Genomic DNA, 22786 nt, shown 5'->3' with positions numbered 1-22786 from the left:
TATGCAATGTCACCATTAGTACAAAATCTACTGATTTCTTGTTAACTCCATCGCCGCTCTGAACTACAAATGTAGTTTGCAACAAAAAGGGGCGTCATCTCCAAACCACACAGCTTCTGATTATCTGAGGCTGTAAAAATGGCGAGGGCCATTACCACGGAGCCCAAAAACAGGAAATATCTATTTGGTAATAGGGTCAGACAAACAAAACATAGAGATATAGGCACTCCTTGTGCGAAGTACAATCCTATTCTTCTCCACCTTAAGCCCATCACATGAAGTGGTTATAAAAAACGGTTAAGATAAAATACTTACAAACTAAGAAACAACAGCCCATGTCTTTTCAAACTGTGTTCACATGGAAATGTTGAAATATTTCATATTCAACATGTCTCTTCCCAACAAGCTGATGTAAACTCACTGGCGGTCTGCAGATGAGCGATGAGCGTTATACTGACAGCGTAACACTGAGCTGGCAGAAAGGAACCACCCTGCATGTTGGAGACGAGCATTGTGAACACGGTAACACCTTCAAAGGGCTTTGATTGTGAGACATATTTGGAGCCACAAGGGACGAGCCGTTTTAGGGCTGATTCGTTGAAAACACGGTATGACTCTAGTGCGGCATGTGGCAATTTAATGAACAAACAACTGCATGGAGGAGGCATGGGGGGACTGGGAGGAGGTAAGGAGTTTGTGGAGGAACAGCGCATATGAGGTAGGCTTTTGCTGTAAACAACAACAACAAAAAAGCTTAGCAGTAAAAGAAAAAAAGTAACAAATCTGGGAAGGAAGACCAGGGAGTCTGTGGCAACACGAGGGAACTTCTCACACAACACCTCCGCACAATAGAGACCTACAGTTAATCATACAAGCTGATCAAAAATATACAAAACAAAAAGAAATGAACAACTATGTATAACACAAGAGGTAGTTGCTAATATCAGTACATGAATTGGTTACATACGTCTCTTCACCATTGCTTAACAGAGTGTTTTGAGTCAGTGGATGATTCCCAAAAGAATAAAATACACTTTTTTGGTTAATTCCCTGAGAACAGTTCATCATCCTGAGAGGAATTGTGTGTAAAAATGTACAAATACGTCATACAAAAAGATGTTGTTTCCGTACAGACTTGAGCATGGGCTGTGCTCCTTATGTGGTTTGGTCATTCACTTTTTTTTCTGTCATTTCTTTTTGTCATTGTTGTTCTTTTTTTTAACGCACGCAAACATTCAAAAAGCTGTACATTAAAAAAAAGAAATATTAACCGTTGCGCTTTCAGCAATAACTCCCTCTCATTGTGAAAGATCGAGGACAGCAAGCAAGTCTTAACTTTAAACGCCTTCAAAAAATAAAGCCAAACTATTTGGTATAGAAATATACCTAAAAAAGTTGGTTGTCTACTTAGAGCTTTTATAAACACACAAGAGAGTTTGATTTCATCATACAAAGTTATTTGATTTGTCAGAACATTAAGATATAACGCTGAAGCGACCCGACGTGAACTTTGTGAGGAGTCGACTTCAGATAAGCTCTTTTCACATTCAATATGGTCAGAGAAGAGTTATTAGGTCACACAGAAGTGCCACTAAAGACATGCTTGGGATTCAAGTTATACCAAAAGCAGCTCTCTCTCTCTCTCTCTCTCTCTCTCTCTCTCTCTCTCTCTCTCTCTCTCTCTCTCTCTCTCTCTCTCTCTCTCTCTCTCTCTTCAGTGGGCCTGGACCAGCAGCAGTGGCGGCCCCTCATGCTAACGAGGAGTGAGCATTAGCTGGCTGGTGCTAACTAGCAAGCTGGTAGGCACAGATGGAAAAGGAACCGGTGGTTTGATGTCACTGCATCACAGCGTGGCGTTCTGTGACATCCGTTTCCAAAAGGAAGCATTTGTGAGGTATTAATAAGTAAGTAGAGCAGCTGTGATGACTCTGTGATGGTCTGCACCTCTAATCAAACAAGGTGTGTCTTTGTGCTGGGTCAGAGGTGATTGCTGACTATTTAAAGAAGGCGTGTGGTAAAAAGTTTTTTTTTTAAAGGTCAGTTTGATTTGTCATCGATGAAAACAGTTAAATAGAGAGAGAGCTACAAGTTTTCACACAACAGCAAAGTATCCCATGCAATACACAGGGCTAATCACCTATTTCAGAGCTAATTTATTTTATATGCATTACTTAAAGTTAATAGAATTTCAATTATATCCTGTGACTTTACATATATGTATATATTAATTACTTATACTATGATTCATAAGCTGTAATGTTATTTTCATTTAATTAGGCAACAACCAAAATGGAAGTCTAATGATGGATCCATTATCTGGACTATAATCTATGCTCTAGTGGGATTATACAGTGTGTTATCTAAACTGGTCTACGTCTAATAATAGAAAACCCAAACGTTAATAGTGTTCACTCCCAACTGGAGAAGAGGCCAGAGTGGCCAGTATGCTTTCTTTCTGAGCATGCACAACTCACACATACAAACACACACCTTCTCGTTTCCTCTCTACGTCTTGCACAAACACACACGCTCACTCTGTGACAATCAGTCGGTCCGGTCTATTTCATGTAAGAGAGAGGTTTGTCGCGAGTGTTTCAAGATAAGGAGGATGTGTTGAGCTGACTTTTTAAAAACTTCCAACTGGAATCCATAAAGTTTCCCTAAAGATCTTCATAAGCCGAGCAAACAATCCCGTAGGTCTGGATCATCGCTTCGAGGTTCTTGAGCTCTTAAAAGTCTTCTTCTAATCCTTCTTAAGATGAGCTACCGTGTGTGCCAAAAGGATGCAACATTATTTTCGGCATGATTAGACCTACAGGATAGAAATGTGTGGCTTCGAATCAAGAACATCTGGAAAGAAAAAAAAACATTCAAAATGGCCAACACTTGGTTAAAGGAGAAGAAAAAAAAAAAGGAAAAACAAGATTCATACCACGTTGTTTCACTCTTGAGCTGCACTGATTGAAACAAGAAAAACTGTGCGTCCCTGCAGTCACTATTCCAGCAGTGGTTGCCATAGCTGCACCAGATGACTGCAAGGAAGTCACACACATTCACGCACGTCCGTACCCCGCTGATCATTGCCATAGCTGCGCTGTTAGAAAAATAAAAGTAAAGAAATCAAAGACCTCCCATTTCTTTTCACAAGTGTGAGGTAGATGAGGGTGGGTGTGTGGAGGGGGAGGGGGCTAGGAGTGGGGGAAAGGGAGGGGGCGGGGCGTCAGGTATCCTTGATTGAGGGGAGACATCAGGGTCGGGGGTTAGCGGTGAAAGGTTCACCTCTGTGGGCTGTATTCAAGATTTCCTCCACCTCTGGGTGCGGGGGCCGCGGTGTGGGTGTGGCTCCTCGGGGGAAGAGGAGGAGCCCTCAAGGGGAGACGAGCCAGAGCGCTCCTCCTCCTCTGGGGGGCCGAGGAAGGCCCCGCCCCCCGGGCTGAGGGCCGAGGTAGACGCATGTTGGTCCTGAGAGCCGGTGGCGGGTGCCAGCGTCTTGTGGGGACACTGAGCCACCATGTGCGTGATGCTCTGGCAGTAGTGGCATTTCTTTGGCTGGGGGGGCAGGCCACACTCCTTGGCATGGTGGTCCAGACCTCCACAGTTATAACAGCTGCAGGAGACGAGGAGACGAGGAGTAAAGACGAGATACGCAGGACGATGACAAATGACAATGTATTCAAGAGAAACAAAAAGTAGAAACCGTTATCACATAGTTCCTTTAGATAAGATAAGATATTCTTTTACGAGTCCAGCAGAGGGGAAATTGCAGGATTACAGCAGCAGACGGGCAGAGTGCACACATGAGATACATAGTAAAATATAAAACAAGTAGTATAAATAAACAGAAAAACAGTCATAAAAACAGTATATAATCCACAATAGCAATATTGTGTATATATTTATATATAGTATATACATTTATGACAAGAAACAGAATACATAGTTTATAGTTTTTAATGAGAATTGTTTGTAGCTGGAAACAATTAGTAAGATTTTTTTTTGGAGAAAGATGAAAACCATCAGCCCTGCAGAGTTGAAATACCTGCTCCACCTAGGATTCAGCACTAGATGGCAGTGTGTCACATGCTATTCTTTTGGATCAACTGTGAGGAGGCCCTGTGGCATGCCAAACTACACTGTGTTATTGAATTTGACACGGAGCAATTGGATGCTGAAAGAATAGGAACACAAAAGGAAACGGCAACATTGGCCAAGTGTTGTGGCACCACAACAAATCAAGTGGACAGCTTAAGTATTTTTTTTTTGCCGTTAGATGTTTGTATTGAAGGCTTGGAGTCACTTTTCAGAGGTGAGGAGGGGGGGGGGGGGGCAGTGCAACGCTTTGCACTCCTCGGGTCACAAAATCTAGAGCCGCGGTTGAATTTACAGTTTTTATTCTATTTTTTACAGCAGTAAAACACATCACCGTGTGGGGATTTTAATTGAAGGACATCGCTAAACTAAATCATGTCGTCCATGAAACGGTGGTTCACTATCACGTTTTGAATTGTTTTAACTCATCCACTGTGACGATCCATCAGCAAAACAAGAATGGACACAGTGAACTGGCACATCAGGAAAATGCTGCCACTTAGTAAGTAAACTAATTATTGCAGCTTTTTCTGGGTTTTCAGACACAATATTTACACAGAGTGTTTAACATTCATGGTTATTTTCTTTCATGCATTATTGCATTGCCTGTTAATAACTGGGGAATATATCTCAAACCAGTCCAGTTTAAAGACTCTCACAACCTGCATTTATAGAGATACAATAATTTAAGAAGTGCTCCAACAGCATAATTTAAACTGCCACACTCATAAAACAATACTAATACATAAAACATAAAATGGTATCAACCATTATGTATCCATCTGTAGGTTAAGTTTTCTTTGAAAGGCAGTGTTTTTGTGTTTTTTCATAATTTAGGTCTCCAGTTATTACTTTCATAAAAGGTGAATATCTCATCGATCACCTTAAGAGACCTTAAAACCACAGAGCCAGTGTAACAAAAGGACTAACCAACAGTTGGTTTTATAACAGAGTGACCAGCAGGGGTCGGAGCATCGTAACTGCCACGGGAGCCGCTCGCACTGAGCGTGCTCACAAAGACACAGATGACATCACAGACACCCACCTGCCATCTCTGAATCCAATACTGCCTTGCCTCAGTAGACGGTAGAGACACTTGACTGAACACTGGATCAATTATCCCAAATAAACTGAATTATTCAGCTGTGTAAAACAATCAGGGAGCCTCGGTTTCCTCCTTTCTAACAAAAGCTTTTCTTTTCACACCTTAAAAGACGGGACATCACACGGTTGCTGCACTGAGGCCGAGCTGGATGCAGCCCTGAGGTCATGTGATGTGATCATGTGACATCCTATAGGATACCGCACATACTTGCTCTACATCGTTCGACGTCAACAGGAGGACATGTACAACTTTCTGCTTCAACCAGCAGGTGTTTAGTCGCTCCATATGTATATCCATACACCTGTGACAGACTTAAGCAAAAGCGCCCTTCAGGTTTTTTACTGAGTGCAAAACAATTGACAGAGCCACTGCCACGTCCATATGCATATGAACCCAATCCATCCCTGTGCGAATGCTCTTTCTAAAGTAAAGGCAGGCAAATTGATTTAAAATAGCGGCACAGGCAGCCAAAGTGCCCCATTCAATTCCTTATTACTGTGCACAATAACCATAGCAACAGACATGTACTTGGGAAGATTGAATAGATTTAATCTATAATCTCAGCCCACTCAGAAACAGCTCACTGCAGTGAGATGTACATATTACATATGTCTCCTTCGCTTTTCTGAAAGCCGGCTGCCAAGGCTCACATATTTTCAGCTTTTGTTAGATAAAGCAGAGACGGGTGCTTACGAATTATTAGATCCCTGCTACTTTTTTTTAAAAGGGCCTTACTTTTGTTATTTCCATGTTTCTTCATTATATCCTACTCACCGGTCTCCCTTTGGTTTGCGTTTCTGGAGTGGGACCTTCCCTTTGGGTCTCCTCTCGCTGCCGGCGCAGGGTCCCCCACCAGGTCCGGTCACCCGCAGGGACTCCAGGCCCTTAGAGGACTTCTTGTAGGTGAACTCCACCTGCTCGCCCTCCTTTAAGCTGCGGAAGCCCTCCATCACCAGTTTGCTCTGTTAGGAAAAATACATTATCCATTTAAAACTGGCATGCACTTATAGCTCAATAAATTATTAGGAACAACATTATAATGTCTGCAATACAAAATGCAGACATTATACACATTATAAAATGTATCAAGTATATATATATATATATATATATATATATATATATATATATATATATATATATATATATATATATATATATATATACTGTCCTGTATATGAATCGTACGATTATTTAAAGCACAATTTAATGGCACACTGCAGTGAGAAAATGTTTCTGAGTCACTTAAACCCACATATTCTTGAATAATGTAGAATCATTTGGGAGCATGCTCCAATATGTCATTTTAAAAAGATTTATATACACAATGGTATTGAGATATACTTTACATTGGCAGCATTCTACTGGGTAATTCTTCTTTCTAACCTTGATGATTCAGCAAGCTGACAAAGACTGTCTGCTTTACACAGAAATGGTTCTTGGTAAGCGGGTAAAAGGTAAAGAGCCTTTTCTATTTTGATTTTCAAAGTAAAGACACTATTTAATGCATTGATTATTTGAACTGTCCACGCAGCATGAAGCTCGGCGTTAACCTGATGCAAGTTCACACCCCATCAGAGCTAATTTAACACTTAAATACTGAACAGTTGCCTGAGAGCATCAACACTGTGCGTCTCCAAATAATTGTCTCAGAAGAATCGAGACCTATTTACAGTGGGAAGGTGACTGCGTGTGCTTGTGCACACTGCTGCATGCAGTAGCACACAATGGACACAGAAAGACATCATTCCAACAACGTGCATTGACTGTCTGTGGTTTGCACCAACTGCCACGACAGTCTGTGCACAGAGAGACTTATCTCTCTCAGTGTCCTTGCTTTACTCCCTTTATCTACTTTTCGCAGAGGCACCACTTCCTATTCCTTCTGCGGGGAGAAAAGACGAGTGCGTCACACCCATGCAATCATATTCTCGCAGCACATCCACCAGGCATCTAATCTACATGATCGGCAATATTGATTTAGTTACTACACAACCACTGGACAATGATTTATGCTTTGTTGAACGCGCAGAGCGGGCGGCTGATAGGCGCTGTATGTGACCTTCATGAATCGCAGATCTCGGCGGAGGTAAACACACACCCACACGAGCAGCAGTGCGCAGAGCAAAGCTACTACCTACTATACATCCAGGCCTATAAATAAGGCACCGGCTATCTTTCTATTTACGGATGTGGAGGAGAAAGAAGGAGAGACATGGTCAAATGATCACAGGAAATCAAATGTGCAACTGTACAGGAGAGAAAACATTTCCTGTCTATGTCCACGACTGCCACAACGCGAAAGTAAAAGTGCTCTATAGGTGGTTGATTAGTCGATGTGAATATGAATATTTAAGAGAGTTAAAAGGTAAGAAAACAGTGATGAAAATGTGTGAATTAATTAAAAACATAGAATAGTGTTTGAACTCACTGCACTCTGACATCAGAATACAACCATACAATGACAGAAGGACACAAGTGTATAACTGGGACTCTTACAAAAGAGTTTCTTTATACGCTTCTAAAAAGAAAAGGTTTGTTATGAATGTTGTTTCATGAAGAAGCTCAAGGAAACCAAATCTATAATAGTAAAAAATAAAAGAAGTACAGTAAAATACACAGAAACGAATACTGTATATTTCAGAATACAGATGGCACATCCATCTCAATGAAATATGTTTTAATAAAACCCTGCATTAAAGGTAATAATGTAGAAAAGCTACACAAGGCTTTTCATACAGAATAAATCTCATAAGTTTGTATTAAATAAATCAGTTTTAGATTTTCTTGTTGGACAGATAACTTAAATGCGTTAGTTCATTTTTTGTATTCGCTTCATTTCAAAAGTTTACTTTTTACCTAAAAAGGTTTTGTATGAAAGACAAACTAATTCATGTTGTACAATTCATAAACAACTTTAGATTAAACTAAATAATAGATTAATACAATTTATTCTCACTGCTAATGAACCAAGACTTGACTACTAAAAATGTCAATGAAGGGCCATGAAATATACAGTATATGTACATAGGATATTTTTTATGTATCTCTACATGATGCACTCATTTTATTCATTTTAAAGAATATTTTTATTCAGTAAATAGAAGCAGCTACAAATTGTGTCAAACTCATTATGCACTCCACAGATGTCCCAGAAAATAAAGCATGCAGCCACAAGGGGCAGAAATTGGTTAAAAATCTAAACATTTGAATCTAAACATGCTCAAAAAAATAACTTCTTGCTTTAATATCAAACTTCTTTGAAGCAATTTCTCCTCACTATTTCCACACTTTTTTATTGCCACAGTTGAAAAGTCAGGTAAATTGCTGGAGCTCAATACAAATAATTTGTGAAAAACTAACTGGTTCTTCTCTCAGAGCTTCTGTCTGGTTCTTCCTGCAGTGAGATTACAGCCAGGGCCACACCGCTTTTAATCGATTGCTGATGGAAGACTCATCCATTTTGAGTATTCAGGTATTGTATTTGGCTTTAAGTAAAAGGACGAGGATCAGGTAATGGAAATCAGATTTTACAGACCAGATGTAAGAGGTGGAAGGAAACAGAAGGGATGATAAGGGGAGTGAAAAACTGAGCTTGTGGCTTAATATAACCGATAAAGATCAGTGATTGGTTGCTGTGCTGCAAAAACAATTGGAAACTCATAATTCATTCATATTTATAAACAAAACATGAGTTTCTATTTTTTTATAAACAACACAATAAGGAACCTCAAGCAGTGAGAAGAACCCTGCTCGTTCAAATTAAAAATTGATTCATGACTTCCATCATTAGACCATCCACATGACTGAAAGGCATCCCTGCAGCAGAAATCAGTAGAAAGCAAATAAAAACGAACACCCATCCCCCACAAAACCAACAGATTCTGAATAATGATGAATAATCATTGACTCGTCTCTAGACCGTGCGGCGCAGGAGCCTTTCCTGTTCCTCTCCTGTCTTCAGTCCACAAGCGGCTCGTCTCTCCAGGTCAAAGTTGAGTGGTTTGTCTCAGCACCCTACCCCCTCTTCAACCCCGTCAATGCCCACAATGCACCAGTGAGGAAACCACACAACCCCTTTTGTTCTGCAGAAATGCAGGAAAACACACACACACACACACACACACACACACACACGTGTCCTCCATGTAAGACACGGTATCATACTCAAGCGCAGTCTCTCTGCAATTACGTGATAAATGCAGCATGTGGGTTTTATATATGTGTGCCTCCATGCTGGTGTGTGCATGTGTCTGTGTGAAAAAAAAACAAAAAAAAAAACTTCACAAATCAGGATCTGTAACCCGAGTTGCCTCCTCTCGAGTGACCTGGCGGGTGTCCTGACCCGTTTCAGTTTACGCACAGAGGTCAGGAAAGGGCACGGCTGGGGAGAGGGAACGAGAGAACGTCAGGGAGAGGAAGAGAGAGAGAGAGAGGGAGAACACAAAATGGAGGAGTGGCCTGGAGCAGGGGGTGGTGGATGCGGGAGGGAGTTTGGAGGAGGAGGGGGTTCAGGGAAATGCCTCCAGCGCATTCTGTTCAGCTCCAATGGAGGAGCAACTCCTGATCAGTGGCTGGACCTGGGGGGAGCCCAGGAACAAAACCCCCATTTGATCAGGAGCCCCACAGGTCAGGAGCAGAAATCCAGGGGTCAGCGGTATATCCATCCCAGCACCACCCCCTGCCCAACTGGCGGACTACACCAGCTCGCAGTGCTTTATTAACTCAAAGCCACCAACAAACAGCTGCGGTCATCCTCGAAACTGATGAAACTGAGCCAACAAAATGGATACCGACATACCCTGAAATGGCTTGATTATGCTTACAAGCTTCCGTATATGTAATAAATATCTTCCTATGGCGTGTGTCTATGCGCATGTGTGTGTGTGTGTGTGTATAGGAAGGAGCCAGCGATCAATACAGACTCAAACATCCTGGATAGAAATAGCTCTCCTTTTCATCAGCCAGGCCCTCGTCATCACCAGACCCAGTAATCAATACAGGAAGCTGTAACGTGAGGGGATGTGGAAGCGGAGAGAGGAGAGCCACCATCCTCCCCCAGCCTCTCTCCGTGGCGACCACCGGCTATGTAATGGCTAATTGCGGGACGCTTTAAATCAGAGGTGGCCCATGCAGAGCCGCACGCCGGATCGTGCTCGCATTGAGAGGACAGGGGATGTGTAGGGGTGAGCGTGAGGGAGATGGCGGTCACCATGTGGCGTGGTGCCATTAAGTAGCTTTTTACACACAGGAAATGCTAAGTGGACAAAGCTGGACCAGATCAGCTCAGATGGACATAACCCAACAAGACGCTTATAAACCGAAGAAGGAGGAGAGAGAAAAGGAGAGAGAAAGCTGGACGAAGACGGAGAAGAAGAAAAACACACACAAATATGTCGATGAAAACCACCAACAGAGCCGCTCCTATGACGCCGACACCCCAGCCCTCCTCAACACGTTGTCATTAGCGGCCCTGACCCTTGAACCCTGCCCAACCCCCATCAAACACTTAAAAGCCTTCATGTTTCCCCTGCCTCAAATTAACAACATCCAACACCCTCAATTATGACTGGGGCAAATATTTGATCTGAGGGAGGAAGCACTAGATCATCTTGCTACGTTTATCAGCACGAGAGAGGAAATGAACCATCGCTGAGGTGACTGGTGATAAAACACACAGCCAGCTAATAACGGGAGTCTTTCAGGACAGAAGCACACTTACGAATCTCTGTTTACACAAATGGTTGTGTTCTTTCAAATATCGAATTTCAACTATTTGAGGAAGAAAAGTCTATCAAATTATTAATATCAAATAATAATATATAGATTTAAGAAACTGGTTTAGAAAATATTTTTTTTTTTAATTGCATTTTGGATACCAAACCTTCAACATAATGGCATTGACACTTTTCTTTTTTTGTTTCTGTTTGAAGATGTTAAAATCATTGTTCAACTGATGGATCTGCAGCTTCATTGCAAAAACAAACACTGAATACATGCCTCAGCATTGTGCATGTCAAACAGCATTAAGTGGATGATACTTATTAGCTGATTTGCTTACTTATGATGTGGATATTAGGAGATGAATATGATCAAAGTAGATCTATCAATTCATTACAAAATGTGGCAGATCTGTGGTCTAATTTGCACATCTGCATCTTCTTATCATTTGAGTCTCATGCTTAATGACAACCGTGTTTTTCATTTGGGAAAAGTTGCAATTATTTTATCTCTACCTTTAATAATAGAATTTGGCTGTGGATGATCTCAATTTTAAACACTGTTTCGACCAAATAAATCTCTCCAAAACTAAACTCTAAATGTTTGTGTATAATGTAGTTGTGTCTTTCTCTTTTAGAAATTAAATGATTAGTCAATAAAACAATTAGTTGATTGCCAGAAAACTAATCTTGTCGCCAAATATTCTCCACGCCCCTCTTGTGTGGGGATGTGATGTTTTTCTCTTTCATTTAAAATAATAAACTGAATATCTTTGGCTTTTGGTAAGATTTTAAAAAGCAATTGGAATGAGTCCTTTTGAATAAGAAAAATCACAATAACAAAAAAATAATATGCAGATAAATTATTAATGAAAATAATTGCTAGTTGTGGCTCCATTACTTTGTTACCATACATGGCCGGATAAAAAATGTATTACTAAGAAAATAAACATGGGATCAAAGTGCAGAAAGAAAAATTGCCGCTTTGAAATAGACATATTTAAATATGTTTGCATTAGATCTATTAAAGTCCAATTGTTGAATTTTCTGTTTAGACAGTTTTTTTTAAATCAAACGAAATGAATAAATGTTGCAAACGTGCCCAACACACAGCAGGCGCTCTCGCTGAATTCCAGGTGAACTGCGACTTGTTTTTAGCCCTGCTCGGCTTTCTACTCCGCCACCTTTCCAATTACCAATCATCTCCGCTGTATGTGGCCAGCGCCTCAAAAGGAAGTCACATGACTAGTCTTTCTTCTTCTTTTGCGTTTTTTGATGTGCAGAAGAGAAGGGTGGGTTGGTGGAGAACGGGGTGGGGGTGGGGGGATAGTGAGGCTGCAGGAGAGACAAAGCCTGATACTGGCTATCTGGAGGCAGGGATGGGTGGGGCCTGCATGCCAAACGGTGACACGGACCAGAGGTTAATCTCACTAGGGGCCCACTTTAACCTCGCTACACAAAACACACACACTCACACACACTCTCTCTCTTTCTTTCTCTCTCTCTCTCTCTCTCTCTCTCTCTCTCTCTCTCTCTCTCTCTCTCTCTCTCTCGTGCACGCGCACGCACATGGAAACACACACTCCAAACCTGAAACATCTTACAACGGTTCACATGTAGACATCAACAGTCTGGTCGTTAAGAGCAGAAAGTAAGAACCACACACACACACACACACACACACACTCACAGGGGCTCCATAAATTGAACACACACGCTGGAGGTTTTGGGAGAATAACAGCAGCAGCAAACTGTTCAACATTTCAAACTGATTACCGACAAAGGGAAAGCAGCCCCCCCACCTTACCGCCACACACACCCCTCACCCAACCCTCCTGCCTTTTTGTCTTTAAAGAAATTCCTCTTTTTAAAAGAATGCCCGAGGAGAGAGCAACCCCCGAGTCCCAGCAGGAACTCACACACAAGCTCACGCGCACACACACACACACACACACACACACACACACACAAACACACACACAGAAAAACACTCAGTCCAGGTAGACAAGGGGTTGACAAACAGAGATAATGAAATGGCTTTGTGTGCGGATTCACTAAGCAGAGGGGTAAAGTGGGTGAAGAAGCTTAATTACTCTCCCTCGCTCCCGCTCACACACACTCCCCTTCCAAAAGGAAGTGATCAGATAGGAGCCCTGATGAAGAGGCCTCCCAGGAGGAGAACTCGTGGTCGGGCGGGGACCCTCTCGCTGACTCACATACACACTCTCACCCGCCCGCTCTCTTACCTCCTGCTCTTTCACTAACTCGTCTTTTTCCAACCTCTCGCTCATGTTTTCTTCCTCGACTACCACTAGCACCCTCCCTCCCTCCCCCATCACCACCAACACTTATTTTTTTTCCCACCTCGCCTCCTCTTTCCCTCTCCTAGGAAAACTCCTCCTCCATCCCCCTCTTTCTCTCTGTCCTCATGCTCCCTCTCCCCTTCTCCATCGTTCTCACCTCTGCCTCTCTCTCGGGCATATAGGTTAAGTGTTGTGCAGGAATAAATTTGCAATCTTTCCACTGTTTTGATTTTACAGTAACTGGCAGGTAACCGTGTATCATAAATGCAGACAATATTACATGAATTTTTAACTCTCCCTCTTTCAACAGCGTATATAACAAAATTCTACTCTTCCTGCTTGTGACGGATTTCCAATATTTGTATCCTAACAGCAGTATTCCCTAGATTCATTCATGAATTTTATATATTGTAGGAACATATAACCTGCAGGGTTTTAATTCAATGTCTCCACGTCAGCATCAATATGTCCAAGTGTCTTGTGGCTGACAGCAGAGACACACAGGGAGGAACAGTCAGAGAAATCCAGTGACTGATTTAATGAGAAAGCGTATGCAAATACTGGGGTGTTTTGCATTCAGAATGACAATGTGCTTATGAATGCATATTGTCTGCTCTTTGTGTTAAATGACAGCTGTATTATTGTAAACACGTAGCTGAAAAACATTGGGGGGGAAATACACTAGTGTAAACATATGATTCATTGTATGCTGGACAATTCTTCTATAAAAAGATTGAAGTGGAACAATTTGCATTTTTAAACATGTAAAAATGCCAACACCACAATTTAAGAAAACCATTATCTCAAGCAGAAAGTGACAGAAGAGACCTTTTCCATCACTGAATATACCCGTATGACCAAAATACCAAACAAGACTGCATACGCTTGAAGAAAAAGTCCCACAGACCAGCCTGGCCTTTTGGTTACAAACTGCTGAAACAGACAGCCGTCCTTTGAGTTATGCTCAGGTTTTCAGGCCGTTTTCCCAGACTACACCTTCCATCTTTCTTGCTGATCCATTTCTGAAACATCTCTGGCCAGCAGGGAGATTAGCAGTCTTGAGAGTGTTGAAGGATGCAGCACATTCAGTCGACGGTGCACCTTTATGAAAGTATCAAAAAACTGATGCAATGCTGCTGAGCTGCTCATCCTTTCCAAGTATGCACAGTGATGCTTGCGTTATAAAAACTGGATCCACATTCAAATAGAAGAATCAAAGATACTAAACGTCTAATACTATCCATGCCATGACTATGGATACAGGTGGAACAAAGGTCGACTTATTGCTGAAACATAATTCACTGAAAATGGGAAGTTCACTGCGTATTTTAATATATATCAGACAGCTAAATCTGAATGGATTTTATTGTCAGAATAAATCATTAAAAAAAGAACTAACATTATAGAAATGAATATTACATTCATAATCATCAGCAGATGCAAATTACATGTCAATGACAATATGATGTTATTGATCTAAAATATCAAATAATAACAACATAAAGGCTGATGAACGCAACAGAAATCACAGAGAAATGTTTAATATAGCAGCGTTAAAGACCTAAATGCATCACTGCAAACTGTCCCTCTGGTGCACAGCTGAAGCACAACAGATAAATTAACCAAATCATCAGAAATCAACGTCAAACTCAGAGCTCCCACATCCTATTTGAGACTGTACACAACTTATGTATGACTGAGACAAAGTGATACCAGCAACAGTTCCATGTGAATAAGCTGATAAAGGAATAAATGAATGCCTTCATGAGACCATGAGTTACATTTCTCACTTTTCAGTTAGGCTGATAATGATCAGTGGACTTGATTTTATTCAGCTAACATCTGACTCCCAATATGCTTCCCTCCACCCACAATTTCAGAGCAATGTCTGTGAGTCCATAATAAAGACACCTCTGGGGTGGGGTGGGGGGGGGTCACATGAAATGGTTGAAATGCCCCTCTTCATCCTCTGTCCTTCCTGCCTGAGTATTTAAAAGCCATGGACCGTAAAAAAAAAAAAAAAAAAAGAAATGCCGATAAAAACGTAGGGAAAAGAGGAGCTGAAAGAAGAGAGGCCCTTTGTGTGCTACAGAATAAGTGGGAAACAAAGCACAGAAATGAACTCCGTGTGCCATAAATCAACAGTCACTCTGCATGTGGTGGAAAACGGGATGTTTCCAACGCACGTCCACGAAGCAGCAGCAGAGTGCACAGTTTGACTTTTTAAAAAGCTGCCTTCCGACATGTTAAGTGGCCGCATATCAAGCCAGCTCTGCTGTCCATTAGAGCCAAGTGTGAAACTAACCGTGTCATAGCCACACGACATTTCTCCCCTTCCCTTTACAGTGCGGAGGGGAGAGAGGGAGGGAGGAGGGGGAAGGGAGGGAGGACACATGTGGCTTAAAGAGGAAACTTAACGTGTTGAGGGTGTTTTCTTTTTTTCTAGCCCGTGGACAACGTGTGATTACACAGTAACATGTTGGGCAATGCAAAACATCCGGATGATACAATGTAGCCTGGTGCTCTGGAAGTACACGAGGGAGGGAGAGAGGGGGGGGGGGGGTCAAGGTGAGATTTGACAGTGAAATAGTTAGAAAAGGAAAAACAAACTATTCATTCAGTCATCGCTTTAGTAAAAAAAACGAATCCAGATGAGGCCGATAGTCGCCATATCACGACTCCGTGGATGTTCATTTTCTCGGTTTATGTCGTGTTTTTTTGGCGTCAACTTACTTGGTGGACGAAAACATCCAGAGGGGGATCGACGGGGCTTCCTTCGCTGCTGGTCATGGAGATAAATCCAAAGCCCATCCGGACGTTGAACCATTTGCAAAAGCCCGATCCCGACAGGACCTGAGGTCGAGTCCGGTCCTCCTGCTCGGTGGACTTGGCGGGGTCTTCTCCGCCACCTTTACCCGACCCTCCTGAAACACACAAGAGACACGTTACAACACAGGACGGCTACTTCCCCGAGCGCACACGGGTTTATAGCAGTTTAATATGCTCGCTTTGCGTTCAGAAAAAAAAAAAAACTTAAAGAAACGTGGGGGGAATCCCCTCCACTCTGGCTCTGCGAAGTTCACGGCATTTCTTCCACTACTATTTCCGACATCACATAAACTGGTGAGCATCAACGCAAACATTCCCCCAAAAAGTTGTTGTTTACTACCCTGACAGATGATCGTGAACTTCGCACAAGCTCAGTCGGTGGAACTTGTGGTGGAGGCTTCGTCTCGTGCGTCTGTCTCCAGCCCACTCCCGCGGTGGGGAGGCTGGCTGTGTGACCCAGAAGGCAGGTGTACACATGGCTCCTCGCGCTCTTGCTCGTGGGCAGAGTCGCACGTTTTCCCTCCGACAATGCTTACATCTTAAAGCAGCGAAACGCGGTGCGGTACGGGGCTCGGCAGGGGCGGTTCAGGTCGCTATTTCTTTGAGGTTTTGGAAACAACCACGTTGCACCTTGCCCCCCCCCCTCCCTCCACACACACACACACACACACACACACACACACACACACACACTACCCACCCCCTCCTCGCGCGAGCAGACAGGGAGGAAGACACACAAAAACTAAGAGCAGAAAATAGAAAATAATTGCAGAATAACCTTCGGCCATGTTTCCCCGTGGACCCTCTGCGCCCAAGTTGCAATAGAGAAGCTTCCTCTGCGAAAACGGGCTGCGGTAGTCACCATTAATCCGATATCCTCGATCCCATCGGTCACCAATTTAGCTCGCATGGTACAGCGTGCTCTCTGCCTTTGGATTTTTGTGTCATGTCTCTGTTTCTTCCCTTCAATGCCTTCCTCACTCACACCACCTCTGCACTGCTCTCCCTCTTTCTCTCTCTCTGCCTCCCTCCCTCTCTCTCTCTCTCTCTCTCTCTCTCTCTCTCTCTCTCTCTCTCTCCTTCGCTCTCATTCGCTCTCGAGCTGGCTGTGCCCGTTCCCGTAGTGAGAACACGTGACTTTGACAATTACACGCTTTCTTGCTGTTCATTTCTGCTGTGCGATTCCAGGGAAGAGGGGAATTGGACTCGCAACCACGAGCAGAGGGCAGCCCCAGTGCTGTGATTGTGATTCAATAATAACAGGCTCTGTGTTACTGATGACTGCTAACAAACAGTAGATTGTACTGTGTGTGTTGTTGGTGGTGGTAACGCTATATCATAATGGGCTGGTGGCTATAGCCTAAAGCTATTGTATTGTGAGATTAGATCAGATGGGATTCAATTAGATTTGAATGAATCCTTTTGGTGTAAGTGGGTGGTCATAGCAGCAGGATAAAACAAAACATGGGGAAAGAAAACTGAAAAATATGGCGAGAAATTAGCAAAAGTAAGTCTGTTGAAATAAAAACAGATTTTCCAATTATCATATATTAACATGCAGTGATGTGTCAGTCTGTGATTCATACAACTGTAATTAACAAGCGAATAGATTTGTTTATTAGATGATTATGCATGCATATTAAACTGCATGTTAGTTAGTTGGATATGTACATGTGCCCTGCATGCCCACATGGGCTTAAGGCACTTATAAATGCGGTGGTGAAACATGTGTCACACTTTTAAATACATCCTCACATTACTAACAAAGGCCTTTGTCTTCTGTCTCAGGGTCCACATCTAAAATCTGCCACAAAACAGTTCACCCTCCTTTAAAAAACAGCTCAGGTTCTTTATAATCATCCACCCGGAGATGTATAAACATCTTCTCAGACATGTCGCATACCAACATAAAACACTGCAAGATTTCGAAGATAAGGTTTATAATAGCAATAAAACATGGAGACACATGTCTTATTTTCACGAGACACCGAACTCGAAATCTATACTTTCTTAAGTCTGATCTTTATTCCAGTTAAATATGTGCCTGTCTTTATTACAGAAAACACCACCAACCACACTAAGAGACCTACATTCCCTTTACCTCAGACTAAAACAACTTATAATAACAATACAGAATAAAAAAATGAAATGCTCATTTCTCATGCGTTCTATGCATGGTTGTTTTTGAGTTCATGTTCCTTACATACAACCAATTACCTCGCAGCATCATCGTGGGCACCAGTGGAGAGCTGAACTCACAGCTTTGGAATGTGACTGGAAAACCCAGAAAAACAAACCTGAAAACTGATGTGTTCAGTTGTCAGTAGAAAACCAACCCTCCGGCCAGCAGGCACATTGCAGACGGTTTTCAGAGACACTTAAAGGGACGCACAAGGAGGATTAAATGGTGTTTTTGAGGAAGACATCAGCCTTGTGCTTGATTCGCTTCTTCATTACAAAAGAATGAAGCAGGGAGAGTTTGTGAAGATAACTTCATTTTGCTTTGAGAGAGAACCTGATACTTTCAGTAAAAGTTGAATCCTAAAAGCAGAACAAATAAACATAAACTTAACTTTTTGTAAAAAAAAACAAATAAAAAAAATACAGATGTATATTAAACCAATGAAACAACACAAAAAGACTGAGTTTTTACATTTAAAAAATCAACAGTTGAAACCTGTATTCAGCAAGTTACTCTCTATGTCCAGAAGCTTGAGACAAACACGCTCCAGAGAGAGTTGCGGTTACTCAAGGCCACGCAGCAGCTTGATAACAACAAGCCTGCAAAATACTACGTCCATTGAGAAACACCTAATCTCACATCTACCCTGGTGGGACGATTCTCCCAGGGGTTATTCCCGGGTAAGAGCGAAGAGGAAAAACAGGTCGGAGGAATGAAACAACAACAAGCCCATCTCCACCCACCGGAGCCGACAGAGCCCACCCTCCGGAATTCAGGAGTTTTACCCCTACCCCCAATCCATCCATCCCAGCCCCCGCGCAAAGGCCTGTTTTTTGAAGATGCTTGTAGAGGAGGCCTCTGCAGTGGCCATAGAATTACTGGTCGGGTCACAGGGTTGGATACCAGTGTCAGATGTTATCCACTCACTCATATCCTGACAGGACCTTTCTGATTAGGACAAGTCTGTGGAAATCCCCGTAGTGCAGCTCGCTCACATGTGTGCAAAAGGACCAGGAATAATTTAGATATGGGTGGCTTGGGTGTGCCTGCTCGTCAAAGAAGGCAACTGAAAAAGCAAAACAATAATTAGTGGAGATTCAAAGGCACCTAAAATCAGTTTCAACAACTTGAATATGGCTGAGAAAAATATGTTCAATGGGATGATAGATGTAAAGAGTACAAAGGACAACTTCCTGAAACTTTACTTGAACAAAAGAAACAGCGTGTTGTTTACGTTTGTTTTTTAAATAATCAACACCAACCAGAAGACATGTGTTTGTACCACTTTCATTTTTCTAGAAGCTGCAGAATAAGATTCTTTCGAAACTTGTTTTAATTTAAAATCTTTTCTAATGTTTTTTAAAACTGCACATTGACTAATAAAGACGCGTTTCTTATGATGTTTAGCAAGAAAAGGAAGTCGAGGGTTTGCGTTGCTGCTGTTTTTTTAAATGAATAAAAAAAGTCTTTCTAAAACAATCTTTTCGTTTGCCTTCATGCTGAATGAAAAGTGGTTTTAAAACCTGTTTTAACTTCACGTCATCTGTTTTGGTGTGTTTAGGTGTTACAGAGTACGTCAATCAAAATGACAACCTTTCATGAGGTTTTCAGATTAACTGAAAATACAAACATTAGATCTTAAAAATCACCAACTTAAACTTTTCCTCCTGTTTTATTTACTTTACATCAATCTTATAAACCACCAGCAAGCACAAGATATACTTTGTCTCAGTGGATTTGCCTCCATGCTGCAGCATTGTGCTCAAACTGCTTTCATCAACATGTGTTCCTTGTTTCCATTTGTGGAGGAATACAGTTTCAAATGTAAATGCACATGAAGTTTCACTAAGTGAAGGAATTCATAACCATTAATCCAGAATCATTGGGCTATTTTAAAGCTGGACTGAAAATACAACTTCTTTATCTTCAACACTCTGGCTACCTTTTATTTACCTTTAAGCTGCAGGACACTACTGTTTTCAAACCGGTTTGAGCTAGATGTATTTGTTTTTCACAAGCATAAGTAAACAAAAAGAGTGCTGCCAAAAGTTTGGGAACCCCATACAATGATGTATTTTCAAGATCCAGTTATGGATGATATGCATGATTAACTTAGGTAATAATGCAATGTGAAGTTAGTTTAGTTTAGCGGAAGCTGTTGTGGCAACGTTTACAATTCAAATTGAATGTAAAAGAAAAGATGAATGTCTAACCTATAAATAATATGTTCTCAAATTAAGGTCCATTACTTTTTGTAACTACGACTTAACAAGACCGTGTGAAGAAGTATTCAACGGTTTAGTCTCATTTGAATACATTTATAAAATGAAAAAAGACAGCTTAGGCGTGTATTCGTAATGCTAAACACCCCTGCTGTTTTCACAGCACTCAGGAGAAGATATGGGCTCTTTCAACTTAAAGGCTTTAAAAGAGAGACAGGAAACCATCACCTGCATGTTTAATAATGTAGTGGGTAGCTGCAGTGAACACTTAAAGTAATACATGATATTTTACTCTACAACATTATAAAAGATAGATGTTTAACTGACTATTCAAACTAATTATTGAGACAATTAACTGAAATCAGTCTGAGATACAAGCAGTTATTTATTTTAACCAAAACAAATAATTATAAGGAGTTACCCTCAGATTCCTTTGCTGTTGGAAAAACCAAATTTGTGAGCAGACTTTGGACTCCATCACCCCAGCTAACCCCACCCAACCCCCACTCCTCACCCTGAAGGCTCCCAGAGGAAATGTGCCTTTGCCCTGCTGCTGTCAATGCAGTTCAAAGGGTTCATTGAGTTCGTCTCTCCCCTTTCTCCTTTCTTTTTTAGTGAAGAAGTTATTTTTTTGTGGTTTACTTCATGCATTCCAGCAACCAATCCTTCACGTTTTATTCCCTTTGCAGGGAAGTGCAAACAGCGTGGGCAAAGCAGGCCATCTGATCTCAGAGTTATGTGTCGAGGACTGCAGGAGAATGACCACGTGAAAGCTTTTTTCATGAAAAAAGGTATTATTCTCTTAATTATTTGCATTCTTTTAAACCTCTAAATTAGGCGGATTTGCTTACTTAGTTTGAAATAACACTCTTTGAGATTTCTGTCTGTCTCTGTAGAAGAAGAAGAAACAATAGTTGTTTTTGCATTAAAATGACGTTCTTCATTTGCCATTTATATAGATTTCGTTAAGGGATATTTCGAATCAACGAAAAAATGACACAAGTTTGATAAAAGTGCGCATGTGCCATGAGCTCCACACTTGACCAGAAAGTTAAACAAAAACTTGTCGAACATTGTGTTTACTTATTCGCTTCATTTAACCAAATTAGCACCGAATCATTCATTAAAAATGTGATTTAAAATGTGCTTTGGCGCAATAAATCTCACTAAATCAAGACTTAAAAATCCGACACATTTGCAAGCTCTTGTCGGCTATTTTCTATTATCTCTGGATGTTTCCCATTCAGTTTTCGGTGGGCAACAGCGAAAGAGAAAAAATACAAAAATAAACTTTTTGAGAGGTAAATCACGTGGTATTGGTATGTCTTCAATTCAAGAAACTCTCCTCCAACAGGAGTTAACAGGGTGGAAAAATGTGAATGAAATATCGGTGACGTCAGACAGAGGGGGGAGGTTTGGAAAAGAAGCGCCTCTGCAGCCGGTGCGCCAAAAACTGCGCACAATGGGACAAAAATGTTTGCTTCAATTCACTGTTTTATGAATTGTTTTTATTTTTCTGCTCGGATTCGGCTGGTGAGTATGCCTTTATTTCCTCTACTTGGGTTGATGAACCTTTCTAAAGTTGTCCACCATTGTTGATCAACTCCATAAACTTCTGATCCAATGATCGGTGTATTTTCTCAACAGAAGATCATCATAATATCCCCGTAATATTATTAGATTGAAGTTAAGGTGGCAGTGATCACGTTTCTGTCACGGGTTATCTTCTTTTTGTATGCTCTCACACAATAAATTCATAGTTTGATATGTGCCATATGTTACACAATCATGGGCTTCAATCCGGACATGCGCGCATCTTAAACTTCATAACTTTAATGAATGTGTCTAATAAATGAGTCGATCCATCACTTTGCCAAGTTGATCAAATCCGGTCATTTCAGGTCAGCGAGAAGCAGGTTCTCCACACAGCCTCACGGGGCTGAGCCGAGCGAAGACCAAACACCACATTCAGTGCTTTTTCAAGACATAGATGTAGAAAATAACCCCTCGTCGAGAGTCTTTCTTTAGAGTGAAAACCAGAGACTCACCTGTTGGAGCGGGTGCAGACATCTTCCCCTTTTTTTCCCCCTCCGAGAATGAATGAGATGGCACAAGCAAACCAACCGCTTCCCCTTTGAGAGAGCAAATGTGGAGGCTGGACGTGAAGCCTGCCGACGCTCCAGTTTGAGTTACATGTTTATGGGCTGACTTTAACCTGCATGGCGTGTATGAAGCCAAGTGACCGGCTGGAATCAAAGAGATTTTCCGTGGATGAATATTTTATACACGGTAACAAAAGACGCAGCAACGTGAGTGGCAGGATGATTTAGTTTTTA

General features: G+C 41.6%; 1 protein-coding gene across 1 annotated transcript; it reads right to left on the bottom strand.

Moving 5' to 3' along the window:
• Positions 1-3258: 3258 nt before the first annotated feature.
• lin28b (lin-28 homolog B (C. elegans)) lies at positions 3259-22520 on the bottom strand. The gene is made up of 4 exons (XM_068577418.1): positions 22499-22520; positions 15951-16141; positions 5969-6156; positions 3259-3607 (listed from the first exon to the last, which is right to left on the bottom strand). The coding sequence occupies exons 1-4, from the start codon at positions 22518-22520 to the stop codon at positions 3295-3297; spliced, it is 714 nt and encodes a 237-aa protein (XP_068433519.1). The 3' UTR covers positions 3259-3294.
• Between the last annotated feature and the right edge of the window lie 266 nt (positions 22521-22786).

Source organism: Clinocottus analis, unplaced genomic scaffold (assembly GCF_023055335.1).
Source record: "Clinocottus analis isolate CAN_PGR_092001 unplaced genomic scaffold, fCliAna1.0.p SCAF_15, whole genome shotgun sequence".
NCBI lineage: Eukaryota > Metazoa > Chordata > Actinopteri > Perciformes > Cottidae > Clinocottus > Clinocottus analis.
The sequence above is the reverse complement of the archived record's forward strand: the minus strand, read 5'-3'. Positions and strand labels throughout refer to the sequence as shown.